The 15,491-nt window shown below is 36.0% G+C and overlaps 1 protein-coding gene across 1 annotated transcript in view; it reads left to right on the top strand.

The window, feature by feature from the left end:
* Window positions 1-15,491, top strand: part of tcf7l1b (transcription factor 7 like 1b) — an 83,356-nt gene that overhangs the window by 65,979 nt on the left and 1,886 nt on the right. The window contains exons 8-11 of the mRNA XM_084087285.1: window positions 5,919-6,056; window positions 7,820-7,979; window positions 11,033-11,140; window positions 13,000-13,051. Of these exons, the coding sequence (XP_083943411.1) occupies window positions 5,919-6,056; window positions 7,820-7,979; window positions 11,033-11,140; window positions 13,000-13,051 (458 nt within the window). The remainder of the gene's footprint in view (window positions 1-5,918; window positions 6,057-7,819; window positions 7,980-11,032; window positions 11,141-12,999; window positions 13,052-15,491) is intronic.

Genomic DNA, 15,491 nt, shown 5'->3' with positions numbered 1-15,491 from the left:
CTAATGCCTGTTAGTTGTCCGTGGATTTGCCCATATTTGGCGTTTAAAATGGAAACGTCTTTAGACATGGAAAATCGATTTTACAATCGATTCAATGAACACTTGTGTCTCAAAAATCTAACAGGATTTTTTCACAAAAGTGACAGCCCTACTAGTGAAGATGATTTCGGTTGCAAAAATTAGCTGAACAGAAATCACTGTGAATGCACCTTAAAGCAGAAATCTGAAAGTCACACATTCAGTCTAAATTCTGCTTTTGAGGTGAGATGACTTCTCTAAGTAGTCTGCAGGACATCATGATAACAGTTGAATGAAGTCTTCCCGGTATCCCAGCTGAAATTTAAGGGTTTAATAAGAGTATAAGAGGAGGGCGGAGAAAACAGTCGTCCAATTTTAGATGACAACAGTTTTTTATTGTGTGTTCGTCTAGGGCTGGGCGGTATATCGAGTTGTACGATATATCGATATATTTTTTTGAAACGATATGGAATGAGGCAATACCGTTTATATCGATACAGTAGTTTGATGCAAGCACATCCGAAAAATAGCCGAGGACGCAGTTTGAGCTGCTGCAGAGAAAGTGCATAGTACAATATGTCCTAAACATGACACAAGCTTATATTAAGAGCTTCAAAATAACTGGCAAGATAGTTAACACGTTTAAAGCAGCTTGCCCAGGCAGATGCCCTGACAGATAGGCTATTGTTGCTGACTGACAGATAAACTCTTGCGCTGTTGAATGCGTTTGAGATGTGGTGCTTTCCTCAGTGCTTAACCCTCTACTGCACGCATTATTATGCAATCATGGAAAAAAATGTTACAGTGTTTTTTTATATATAAAATAGACTCAAATTAACATATTTATATATTTTTTTTTTTTTTTTTTTTTGGGGGGTACTTTTGGGTGCGTTGCCATATGGCAACATTGTGCGACAATGGAACAGCCTGATGTATTTTCTCCCAAAATGACATGAAATTCATAGATGATTACAGACCTGTCTTTTAGAAATTAAATTGTTTTTATTATTTAAAATGTTTTCAAGAGCTTTGTGTACAAAATATGAAACTAATTTTCAAAGTATTATTTCAACAACATTTACAAAACATCTGACGCAAACTCATAAGAACTGTTCAAGTGAAACTACTCAATGTGAAACGATTATTTCAACAACATTTAGTCTACTACATATTGAGTCTACTAGGCCTAATTCTGCCTGCCCCTCATACTCCTCGTCACTGATCCCTAGCTCATCCTCACTTTCATGAGATGGTATAACCACTTGTACACTGTACATTTCAGCCCTCCTCTCAGCCTTGCCATAGAACACTGACGGCTTCATTTTCTAAACAAAATAAGTAATAAAATGTCACTTTTATACTTTACTTTTACTTTACTTTATAAATATATACAAATATATATAAATATATGAGTAGAATACAACCATCCAACTATATCAGTGCATCCATACATTGTCATTCATACAAAGCTACTCTGCATTAGCATGGGCAAAATATTGTTCCATTACTGCACAATGTTGCCATATGGCAACATACCTATTTTATTGAATAAAAAGGTAATAGTAGTATCAAAACAATGTGACAATGATTGAAAAAAGATTAGAACTTATCCCAGATGCTTGATGTAATTTTAAATTCTGAAGAAATATGAAAAATTGAGGAAAATCTTCACATATTCACGAGCACTTCTTCAGCAACTGGAGTCATCAAAAGTGTGTGAAAAGAATGACAGTGCAAGGGTGTGTAGTGTCATGGGATGTCATCAAAGCATATCATTGGTTACCACCAGGTTCTACCATGAATTTAAGACCAATCAGAGCTCATACTTATTTTCAAATTTCAAGAAATGTCCAAAGAAAGGGTATGTTGCCATATGGCAACACCGTGCAGTAGAGTACATTTCACCAGGTATATTCTCCATCTGTAAATGTTAGAGAGTCAAACAAATATGTCCATTTCACTAAAATATTTGTTGTTGGAGACAATAAATGTGCCATATGTGGAATTGTAAACGTACAAGTATTTTATGAAAGTGACCATTTATAATGGGGTAATCAAATGCAGGCTAATATAATTAGTTTGTGCTTTTGTTGTTATTTTCATTTTTTAGTTTAGCCTTTAGTCAATTTAAAAACAAAAGCATTATTTTTGTTTTTAGATTGTAATGTTACAATGTTAGAATGTAATGTGATTTCTTGCACATAATATATTGCATAGCCTACATTACATTCATTATTTGTTTCCATATCCTTCAATATCAACATTGTTTGTAGGATATCATTGGGCAGGATGTGAAATAATATATATATTTTAAATAAATACAGATTTTCTTTATTCAAATATGAAAAATGTAGAGAGTACCGAGATAAATATTGTATATCGCCATTTAACCAAAAAATACCGAGATATGAGTTTTTGGCCATATCGCCCAGCCCTATGTTCACCTCAATAGAAGCTTTCAGTGCTTGAATCAGAACCGTGTCCCATTCAGCTGCTTGTAGGAAGTGCTTTTCATGGGATTTGGGAAGTGCCGGATGTGTTTGGTAAGGGGGGAATGGTCTTGAGTGTGGCACACTTCTTGTTACCACAGTAACCTGGCTCTTTACCTGTAACAGGAGCGGATAAAGGAGCTTTTCAGCTGGTGCTTTATTTGGACCATATATAACATTCAAACAGAAATGAGAGTGTGTTTTAGTCCAGACGCAGCATTAAGACCCGAGTCTTTGAGTGTGGTATTCTGGGATGTTTAAAAGCCCTGATATACAGTTCGAGTGAAATCGTAGAGCGACAAAACCAGGCCATTTCGTTTAGAGTTCACTTCTGGAGTTGTTCGAAACGGCTTGCCAAAGTGAAATTTCTGGAAAAAAATTGGAAAAATTAGCTCTGGCTGATAGCTCTGGCTGGGGGGGGGGGGGGGTTGGTTGGGGAAAATTGACACAGACACTATCATCTATCTATCTATCTATCTATCTATCTATCTATCTATCTATCTATCTATCTATCTATCTCTCATTAATTGGTTGTCTGGGAGGGTAATGCTTTGTAAAAGTTAACATAAAACACAAATGTAAAAAAAAAAGTTAACATAAGATATCTCTTTAAAAAAATTAAAAAAACATATTTAAATATTTTTAAAATTGACTTTTGCAAATAACCTTTGTTAAATTTATAGAAGTATTTGTTAATATTAATGGACCAGAGCTTAAATAGTTTTATTTTTTAACTAACAACTAAAAAAAGATTTATAAATACTAACAAATATATTGCTCATTCATTGTTCGTTAATGTTAGTTAATACATTTATATGACAAACAAATTTTAAATGGGCTTTTTTTGTGAGAAGTTTTTATTTCTATGATGCATTTATTGGAGAGAATAATCCTGTCAGATGCAGCACTGCTGTGAACGCGCGTTCACGTTTAAACACAATTTAAACAATGTATTATTCAATGCATTACATATATATATATATATATATATATATATATATATATATATATATATATATATATATATATATATATATATATATATATATAAAGTTGCTCAAGCAAGTGGTAAAATATTTAACCATGTATTTATATTAAAATCTTTTGCATTTAAATTTTAATACAATAAATCTTGCATGTCACAAAGAACTTGTTTTTCCACCTCCACGAATGTCATTATGTCGCCTTGTTGAGGTAAATTGTAGTTTTCCTTGCTTTACCCCGGTCTTAAAGTGAAAAAAGTAGTACTTAATTAAATAAATTTATGGTGAGATTACTACATTTTATTTAATTAATCGCACTTATGGTGAAATTACTACATTTTCAGGTCAATCTGTGTTCATTTTGACCACGAAACATGCGCTGTCACTTTAATTAAGCGTTTGCAGCACAGCAGAAATCATAGACAGTATATAAACGGCAAAAGTAGACTCGGTGCGGAAACGATCGCTGCACTGCTGTATACGCACCGCAACTGGAACAGATCGATCATCGACGGACTGCATCCGCGTGCAGTGTGAAAGCTCTGTAAACATGGGTACGGAAAAAAATACTCACCGCACACGCACTGCAAACTAAATATGTGTGAAACGGGCGTAGACTTGGAGCAGGAGAGCTACTCCGGCTGCTACTCGCAGTAGAGCGAGTGTTGCCATCTTCAGTTCAGCGACATATTTCCCGCCGCGCGCTCTGTCCGCTAGTGCTCATCTGTATTTGACGCAAGTGTTTGTTTGTGTGTGAGTGTGCGCGCTTGCGCACTCATTGGGATAATTGTAAACGCGCAAACACAGACAGAAAAGACATGCCATCGTGGAAATAAGATAAATAACATATTACTTAAGGGCTATTTAGTTTTTTTTAATAAAATAACAAATCGTAATCTGGCGCTATAAAGAAAATCAAATCAAATTTACTTGACTTCAAGGGGGGCGGGGGGAGCCGTTAGGAGGGCGGGGCGCCCCCCTTATATAATGGTAGGGGAAACACTGTATAATGTATCGTAAATAAATAAATGTTCTTCCTTAAAATACATGGTGCATAAGTGTGTACACCCCTATGTTAAATGCCCATAGAGGCAGGCAGATTTTTATTTTTAAGTATTTTTTTTTTTTTTTTTTTAGGATACTATGCATCCTGATAAAGTTCCCTTGGCCTTTGGAATTAAAATAGCCCCACATCATCACATAGCCTTCACCATACCTAGAGATTGGCATGGGGTACTTTCCATAAGATCATCTCTCAATGCAAATCAAACTAGCTTTTAGGCTAACTGAAATAAAACCATGCCAATCTCTAGGTATGGTGAAGGCTATGTGATGATGTGGGGCTATTTTAATTCCAAAGGCCAAGGGAACTTTATCAGGATGCATAGTATCCAAAAAAAAAAAAAAAAAAAATACTTAAAAATAAAAATCTGCCTGCCTCTATGGGCATTTAACATAGGGGTGTACACACTTATGCACCATGTATTTTTAGGAAGAACATTTATTTATTTACGATACATTATTCATTCACAAAGAAAATTGGTGTCCTTAAAGGTTGGATTTTTCCTAATTTTTTTAATTAAGGCATTAAGTTCAATTTCCAAAATATGATTTTTTATTCCTCTTTTTAGTCAACTTTAGCATGGGTGTATTCACTTATGCATTGCACTGTATTTACATATTCATCTAAACGTCGCTCTCAGAAGCGTGGATGTGTCGGGATGTTCGCTAACAGTGTATCTCTGGCCCCAAAGTCCAAAATCTTTTAAGATCGGATGTCGAAGATGTCCTTTTACTTTAGGGCTACGATATTGATATCCACGATATTGGAAAAAAACTTGCATTGCGATATTTAGTTTTTCTGCAATATATATATATATATTTATATATATACAAAACAATTTCACCAGATGATTTGAATAGCTCTATTTGAAAAGAATACATCATTCTAGAATAATTTTGGCGATTTTGTAGAGGAGTGAATCTGCATAGAAAATTATAAACGTATCACAAGCACAGATAAATACAATAGAAGAAAGATACAATTGAAATAAGCAGTGCTTTGTTTTTCATTTAAATCTAACCGTATTCAGGTACAGAAATTGAATCACTGTATAAATGAAATATAACTAATATTTAATTAATGAATACAATTTATCTTTTTTAAAGCTACAAAAGTCATTTTATCTTTTTCTTTTGTTATTTGATCACCATTGGTGACACAAACAGCTGCAGGCACATTAGGCTGCTGTCCCTTTAAGATGAATGCACAGACCTAATATAAATGACACGCATCTGTTATCTTTCTCAATTGTCTCAATGCGCACATCGCAATATCGATGCTAAAATGATATATCGTACAGCCCTACTTTCCTTGGTTTCAGAAGGCATTGGCAATAATGGAATTTACCTCTCTTTTTCTTTACAGTTTGGTGTCCAGTCGCTTTTCTCCTCATATCGTTCATCATCCTCACGGTCTTCATCAGACGGGCATCCCTCACCCAGCCATCGTCTCTCCGGCTATTAAACAAGAACCCAACGGAGAACTCAGCCCAGCGGCTCAAGCGTAAGCTCAAGCATGCTACACACTTTCCTGCTGTTTTTCTTTTCTTCTTTAAAGGGATAGTTCACCCAAAAATTAAAATTAGCCCATGATTTACTCACCCTGAAGTCATCCTAGGTGTATATGACTTTCTTCTTTCAGACGAATACAATTGGAGTTATATTAAAAAATGTCCTGGCTCTTCCAAGCTTTATAATGGCAGTGAATGGCTGTTTCTGTCCATCAAAAGTCCATCAAAGCTCATCCATCCATCATAAAAGTGCATCTATCCATCATAGAAGTGCATCTATCCATCATAAAAGTGCATCTATCTGTCCATCATAAAAGTGCATCTATCCATCATAGAAGTGCATCTATCCATCATAAAAGTGTATCATAAAAGTGCATCTATCTGTCCATCATAAAAGTGCATCTATCCATCATAGAAGTGCATCTATCCATCATAAAAGTGCATCTATCCATCATAAAAGTGCATCTATCTATCCATCATAAAAGTGCATCTATCCATCATAAAAGTGCATCTATCCATCATAAAAGTGCATCTATCTATCCATCATAAAAGTGCATCTATCCATCATAAAAGTGCATCTATCTATCCATTATAAAAGTGCATCTATCTATCCATTATAAAAGTGCATCTATCTATCCATCATAGAAGTGCATCTATCCATCATAAAAGTGCATCTATCTATCCATCATAAAAGTGTATCATAAAAGTGCATCTATCCATCATAAAAGTGCATCTATCTATCCATCATAAAAGTGTATCATAAAAGTGCATCTATCCATCATAAGTGCCTATATCCATCATAAAAGCTCATCCATCCATCATAAAAGTGCATCTATCCATCATAAAAGCTCATCCATCCATCATAAGTGCATCTATCTATCCATCATAAAAGCTCATCCATCCATCATAAGTGCATCTATCTATCCATCATAAAAGCTCATCCATCCATCATAAAAGTGCATCTATCCATCATAAAAGCTCATCCATCCATCATAAGTACATCTATCTGTCCATCATAAAAGTGCATCTATCATCATAAAAGTGTATCATAAAAGTGCATCTATCTGTCCATCATAAAAGTGCATCTATCATCATAAAAGCTCATCCATCCGTCATAAAAGTGCATCTGTCCATCAAAAAAGTGCATCTATCTATCCATCATAATAGTACATCTATCTATCCATCATAATAGTACATCTATCTATCCATCATAAAAGTGCATCTATCTGTCCATCATAATAGTACATCTATCTATCCATCATAAAAGTGCATCTATCTGTCCATCATAAAAGCTCATCCATCAATCATAAAAGTGCATCCATCCATCATAAAAGTGCTCCACACTGCTCCGGGGGGTTAATAAAGGCCTTCTGAAGTGAAGTGATGCATTTGTGTAAGAAAAATATCCATATTTAACACGTTACAAAGTAAAATTCTACTTGCGCCCAAAGCGCAAATTACACAACTTGTGACGTCAGAAGTAGCGAAAGAAGAATGCCATATACACCTAGGAGTACTTGAGGGTGAGTAAATCAGGGGCTAATTTTCATTTTTGGGTGAACTATCCCTTTAATGCTTTATTCAACTAAATAGCATTAGCTTCACACTCTCACCTCCAAATGACTCGGTGATAAAGTTTATCGCTGTTTTGTCTACCAACTCGCCACTGTGATACACAGTCCTTTCTGTGTCTTTCTCACTGTCACTCCCTCACATCCAGCACAAAGACTGACCCACGTGTGCCGTATGTTTGCAGAAAGTCTCCAGGCCCGAACAAGAAGGAGGACGAGAGGAAACCTCACATAAAGAAGCCTCTAAACGCCTTCATGCTCTACATGAAGGAGATGAGGGCCAAAGTGGTGGCCGAGTGCACGCTAAAAGAAAGTGCCGCCATCAACCAGATCCTCGGCCGCAGGGTGAGTGAACAGTGTGTGTGACTGTATTAATATCCATTTTGAGTGAACCAATCACAAGTGGTCTGCAGCACCAAAGTTGATAATAAATTAGGTCCAAAATTGTAATGTAGTCGATACGCACGTTTGTTGTGTAATCACTAATGCGTCCCACATCATCAACGTGCCGCCTTCAATCAACCACTGCGATAAAAACTAGTTTTCAACTTTGCCAGTTGCTTATGTTGTCCTGTTGGTGCCTTATACGACTTATAATACTTTTATTCATCAAGGATGCATTTAGTTTATCAAAAGTGACAGGAAAGACATTTACATTATTACTAAATATTTCTTTCAAATAAGTGCAGTTCTGTTGAAATTTCTATTCAGAGAATAAAAAAAAAACTGCATCATGAATTTTTATAAAAATATTAAAGTCTTAATAATGTTGTCAATAATTTTATACCTTAAAACTCAACTTTGATCACCGAAATGACGTTTAAAAATCTTTATGCCTTAAAATATCTTGAATGTAACTCGACACCCTTGCCTCATTTAGTATTCGTGGTTCTATGAATATGTAAATGAGCCCCGCCTCCACTCACTCACTCAGCTCAGAGATCCACTGGTTGACGATCACACGTTGATCTGATTGGTTACAAGGTAGTTTGTGACGTCAGAAACACCAGCGATTTCAAAGCGTGTTTTTGAGACTGTCTTTGGTTCACTGCAGTTTTAAGGAGAAAATACTCAGCAATGGTGTCGACTTATGAATTTACACATGGTTTGTCTTAAAGCACATTAAAAACACCACATAGACACATAAACAACATTAAAAGCTGGATTTTCACCACAGGGGGACTTTAAGCAGCACAACAGTTTTCAGCATTAATAACAGGGTTCGTACGGGTGCTTGAAATCCTTGAAAGTGCTTGAATTTTGATGTTGTGTTTTCAAGGTTTGAAAAGTGCTTGAATTTTAGATAAAATGCTTGAAAATGCTTGAATTTGTAACTGTATTTCTTTCATAAGAAATATCTTTCTGACGAAATAGTTCATTATTAAATGGAGAAAAAAATGTAGCCCTTCAGAATCAGATACAGATTGATTTGCGTTACGCTGGCCAGAGCAAAAGTAGGCGGAGTTTTCATTTTGATTTCTGTGGTTGTTTGGATGCACCGTTTTTATTGGCCACGCAGCGGCAACGGTTGAACTATTTTAAACTTTGACCGCGGCGTGCGCGCGAGCTCGTTGAGCTCCGCTTTGGTCTAAGTCGCGCGGCGCAAGCCATTGAAATATATCGGTTTCATTTCATAGCGCAGCGCGGTCCGCGTCCTATCTGAAAGGGCCATTAGTGACTGAGAGTACTTGGTGTGATAATGTAATGTAAGTATTGCATGTCCGTTATGTTCATTTGTGGAATATGCAGTGAACATTGCCAGAATTACAGAACTTTAACGTGCAAATTAACCTGCAAACGTTAGCCCAGTGCATAACAACAGTTGCTGATTGCTGAACTGAAATCAGTCAGTGTCATAAGTAGTATACTGTTACTGTAAGGTTTAGGATGACCCTATGCAATATTTACACTGCTCTATTCCAGTAAATGTATTAGCCAACGTTATGTCTTGGCCCAAGACATCTTGGCAATGAAATACATTTATCAGGCAGGTTCCTGTGCACTCAGCTATTGTTCAAACCTCGTCTATAAACGGGATAAATTGTCCCAAAACGGGAAGGCCTGTCAAATATTTCTAAGTCTTCATATTTGAAATTAATTCAGTTTTACAGCCTATAAATCACATTATCTGGTAAGCAATATTTGGACATTAATATAATGAAAAGTATATTATTCATATGCTTTAGGCTATATACTTAGTGATACATTTTGAAGAATAAAACTTGTGATTGGCTTAAATATTAGGGCTGCACAATATATCGAAATATTGCAAATGTATATATTACAATATGCATAATTGCATATTGCAACAGCTTGCAATAACTGGGGTCATGAACAAAAGACAAAGAAAATCACTCACTGCTTTTGGCTGAATAGGCTAACTTTTGTAGCTTTAATAAGAATCAGTATATTTAATTCATGCAGTGAAAACTAAGCAGTGTTTATTTTTACATTTGATTAATCAGTTTCTGTTGTTAAATAAACCTAATGTAGGAATAGGATAACCTGAACCCCTAAACCCCAGTGATGTTAAAATAACACTTCTTATGCTACAGAACACTGATGTTCACTGTCTTGAAGTTGTAGGGATATTTTCTTATCACAAAAAGAATGTGAAACACGTATGTGTAGGTTATATCATTTTAAAGATATTTTAAAGATAATTTAAGTTAATTTGACACACTTTAAGCATTATCGCATCGCATATTGAATATCGCATTATTTAATGAGTTATCGCATATCTAATTTTTCTTCTATATATCGTGCAGCCCTCTGCTATTATGAAACATTTGGCTGTTTATCTCTTTTGATGTGATAAAAACACTAAATAAGAATTTTAAGTATGTATTGGTATGTAATTTACGGTAGTGTAAGGTGCTGGAAAAAGCTTTAAAATGGACCTGGAAAGTGCTTGAAAAGTGCTTGAATTTGACCTTGGAAAAAGTGTACGAACCCTGTAATAAGAAATAAAAATCAGCATATTAGAATGATTTCTGAAGGATCATGTGACGCTGAAGACTGACAATTCAGCTTTGCATCACAGGAATAAACTGTTTCTGCATTATATGTGCAGTAATGTGGAAGATGATATGCAATAACCACTAACCTGTGCAGAAATTCAGGACATGATAAAAGATCGATTCTTGCCGTCTGTGTCCTGATACAATATTGCCATGCAAAATATCACAGCGCTCTGCTGCACACAAAACACTCTACAAATCTCACGACCTCAAACTGTGATGTGTGAGTGACTATTTTTACACGCGTGTTGCTTGTACACACAAGACATGGGTGTGTGGTCACTGGTATGTGCGTAGTCTAAGCAGCGCCTGTATGTACAGTATATATGTGTGTGTGTGCGCCTGCCCTTTGGCTGACTGTGGTGTTTGTGTTTGCAGTGGCATTCACTATCACGAGAGGAACAGGCCAAATACTACGAGCTGGCCAGGAAAGAGAGGCAGCTGCACTCTCAACTCTACCCGGGCTGGTCGGCCCGAGATAACTACGTGAGTCAGGCGCTTCAGGATCCGCTACACACACACACACACACACACACACACACACACACACACACACACACACACACACACACTCACTCACTTACTCTCTCTCACATATACTCTTTCTCACACACCCACACACACACTCACTCACTTACTCTCTCTCACATATACTCTTTCTCACACACCCACACCCACACACACTCACTCACTTACTCTCTCTCACATATACTCTTTCTCACACACACACACACACACTTGCTCACTTACTCTCTCTCTCACATGTACTCTCTCTCACACTGTCAAACACGCACACTCACTCTCAAATACACTCACACACACACACACTAACAAACACTCACACACACTCACACAAACACTCACTCACTCACTCACACAAACACACACACAGACACACACTCTCACTCACTTACTCTCTCTCACATATACTCTTTCTCACACATATACTCTTTCTCACACACACTTACTCACTTACTCTCTCTCTCTCACATGTACTCACACTCACTCACTCTGTCAAACATGCACACTCACTCTCACATACACTCACACACACACACACACTAACAAACACTCACACAAACACTCACTCATTCACTCACACACACTCACTCACTTACTCTCTCTCACATATACTCTTTCTCACACACCCACACACACACACACACAGACACTCACACACACACACACACACACACACACACACACACACTTACTCACTTACTCTCTCTCTCACATGTACTCTCTCTCACACTCACTCACTCTGTCAAACACGCTCACTCACTCTCACATACACTCACTCACACACACACACACTCACACACACTAACAAACACTCACACAAACACTCACTCACTCATTCACTCACTCACTCACACAAACACACACACACACACACACACTAACAAACACTCACACACACTCACTCACTAACTCACTCACTCACTCACACACACACACACAGCCTTACACTCACATTTGGCACTTTCTGCACAGGTCGTCTTCTGAAATCATATATCATAATTTTTGTAATAATTACAGAAAAGTAACATTCCGTAGTTTTTATTCTCCCAAAAATGCCATTTGGAGCTTTTCTACAGCACGACAGAAGCAGATGTTCTCCTTCCCTTTTAACACTATTTGTCATTTTTGTATCACCTTTGCAAGAAGTTCCATCAGTTAATGCATTCATTAACATTAACTAACGATGAGCAAAATCTTTGTTATCATTAGTTAATAAAAATACAATGCAATGAACTAACTGTTCATTGTTAGTTCATGTTAAATCATGTAATTAACTAAATTAACCGTATTGTAAAGTTTTGTTGTTGTTAGAGAACACAAACTAACACTGAAACATTCTTCTAAAGAATTTATTGATCTTAGTTAATATTAATTCAAACATTTACATCAAAAATTGTACCTGTTAATATTATTTAATGGATCTGAGCTAACATGAACTAACAAATGAACAATTGTACAACAGTGTTCAACTATATCAAGCAAAAATTGCAGTGTCCTTGTTACACACGTTACTGTAGTAATAACCATAAATTATGCACACTTACATACAACTGACCCTAAACCAAACCCTAACCCTGTAGAAAGTACATGTTGTTCATTAATAAAGATATAAAAATGAAGTCGCACCTCCTTTCACTGATCATTTGTGATCCTATTTTGTACCCTATTCATGGAGATTGGATTATTATTTTAAAATTGCACTGCTTTTTCACTGAACAAAAGCCTACGCTCGTCCTCACTGTATTTTTTGACTTCCTTCTGTATTTCTGACTCTATCTCTGTTTCCATCTCTCTCGCCCTCTCTCTCTCTCTATGCTCTCCAGGGCAAGCGGAAGAAGAGGAAGAGAGATAATAAGACAGACTCAACAGCAGAGGGTGAGGACGGACACACACACGCACACACACTCTTTTCTCTCTCTCCTTGTGTGTTTGTAATAACCCACTCTCTCCTCTGACATGCAGCTTATGAGGTGCAGTGCTAGCGCAGGTACAGTACGACTGAGGCTCGTTCACACAGGGTCATCGCTCACACACACGTGTTTTCATCATGTTGCTCCATTAGCATTATTTCCCCTTAGAAAAGGACAATTGTGAGTGGAAAAAAGGCAGAATTGCAAGATGTAAAGTCGCAATTGTGAGAAAAAGTCAGAATTATGAGATTAAAAGTCGCTATTATCTTTTAATTTTATTATTGCGTGGCGGAAACAGGCTATTTATCCTCACCAAGGATACATTTATTTTATATGATTTTAAATATGTCATTTCGGTGATCAAAGATGAGTTTTAAGGTATAAAATTATTGACAACAGGGCACTTTAATATTTTTCTAAAAAATCATGATAAAAATAATATATATATATATATATATATATATATGGTACTATTATGAAATGTTACAATTTAGAATAACTTTTCTATTTTAATATTAAATTTAAATTACTCCTGTGATCAAAGCTGAATTTCCTGCATCATTACTCCAGTCTTCAGTGTCACATGATCCTTCAGAAATCATTCTGATATGATGATTTGATGCTCAAGAAACATTTATGATTATTATTAATCTTGAAAACCGTTGTGCTGAAAACAGTTGTTGTTTGATGAAAGTTCAAACGAACAGCATTTATTTATTTTTACTGCCACTTTTAATCACTTTAATGCATCCTTTGGCCAGTAGTGTTTAGTACAGTGTATCCGTGTGTGTTTTGGAGCAGATATGAGATATAAGTGCACGAGTGTTGTGTGAGCGGCTCCTCGGACAGCCAGTGTCAGCGTTGTGATGTCATCCACAGTTTGAGTACCGTGACGTGACAAATCGACACATGACGCCATTTCCATTTTGTGTTCAGCGTTGTATGGGTGAATCTCTTGAGAACTGTCGAGAAGAACATGTCAAGATCATATTCAGTCTAAAGAAAGTGATGAATTATCTTTTGCGTATAGACAATGAAGAAACATGACAATTAAGGACATTTCCCTCTGAATTCTCATTAAGACAATGAATAATACCATAAATAATATTTATATAGGGCTGCCCCCCGACTACAGATTTTACTAGTAGTCATTCATCACGCTCCAGTGCACAGAGACAGCAGAAAGCACATCTGTTTGTTTTCTTTACTTTACTAAAACTCAGTGTTTGGTTGTTATGAGACGTCGACCAATAGTGGATTCTACCGATAACTAGAGCTAGGTCAGATTTTGTAATCAGATTTTTAATATAGATACTGAATGAAAACAAACATAAGTCATAAAATAGTTCTAAACTTTATCACAAGCATTTAAAAACAGTACTGAACCATGAAAATGTGTTTTTATTTTATTATATTAAAGATATTAATATATTAATTATACCTTGATCGTTCATGTTAGTTCATAGTTCGTTAACTAATGTTAAGAGAACTTTAAACTGTTAAAATGTTGAAATTATCAATGAACAATACTTTTATTAACCTTAGTTAATGTTACAAAGGGACTCTTACAGTAAAGTGATATAATTTCATTTCATTTTTGAAGATAACCGATCCAGGAATCGGTGATCGGTGCCGATTAATCGGCAAACCCGATCAATCAGTCAACCCCTAGTTGTTTACACAAATAAACATAAACAGTTTTGAATGATGTATTACTCTTATCAGTATGACCAAAAATGACGGAGTATTTGAAGTAGTTTCTGCTGTTATCCGTAAAAAAATCAAGAGTTCACGCCGGCGCCTCCATGTCATTTAGTAAGCGCTCTACACTTCAGCTTACACACTCACTAAAGCACAAACACTTGGATATGCGCCTAATAATAGCGCACATTTATCTAGATTAACATTAAAGTGAGCAGATATGTACTTACATGTTTCAAATGATAAGCCATATTTGAGGTCGATGGATGATAGGCGAGCGTTTGGATTTCCTGCCTGACACTGTAATTACCTCAAAGACCCGCCGTTAACGAACCGTGTGACTTCGCCACTTCCTGTGGAGTTTATTTTCTGACTAATAACGACTAATAACATTTTGGCTGACTAAACCTCTTCTAGTCGACAAACATTTATTTGACTATTAGGGGGCAGCCTTTAATAAATAAACATTATTTAATTGAAAATTTGAATTCAATGTGTAAAATGAAAAAAAAAATACTATACATAAATTTGCTATTTCATTGAGAATCTAATGTGAGCCATTAATAATAGTGAAAACTACGAGAGAACAAAAAACTAAAGCCATGGTCTTTCTTCAGACACTGCAAAATGCGCCTTTTAAAAAAACACTCAACAAATAGTAAATATGATAAAAATTTAAATAATAATCTACTCTTTTTTTGTTT

Source organism: Abramis brama (genome assembly GCF_963993115.1).
Source record: "Abramis brama genome assembly, chromosome: 16".
Taxonomy (NCBI): domain Eukaryota; kingdom Metazoa; phylum Chordata; class Actinopteri; order Cypriniformes; family Leuciscidae; genus Abramis; species Abramis brama.
The sequence above is the reverse complement of the archived record's forward strand: the minus strand, read 5'-3'. Positions and strand labels throughout refer to the sequence as shown.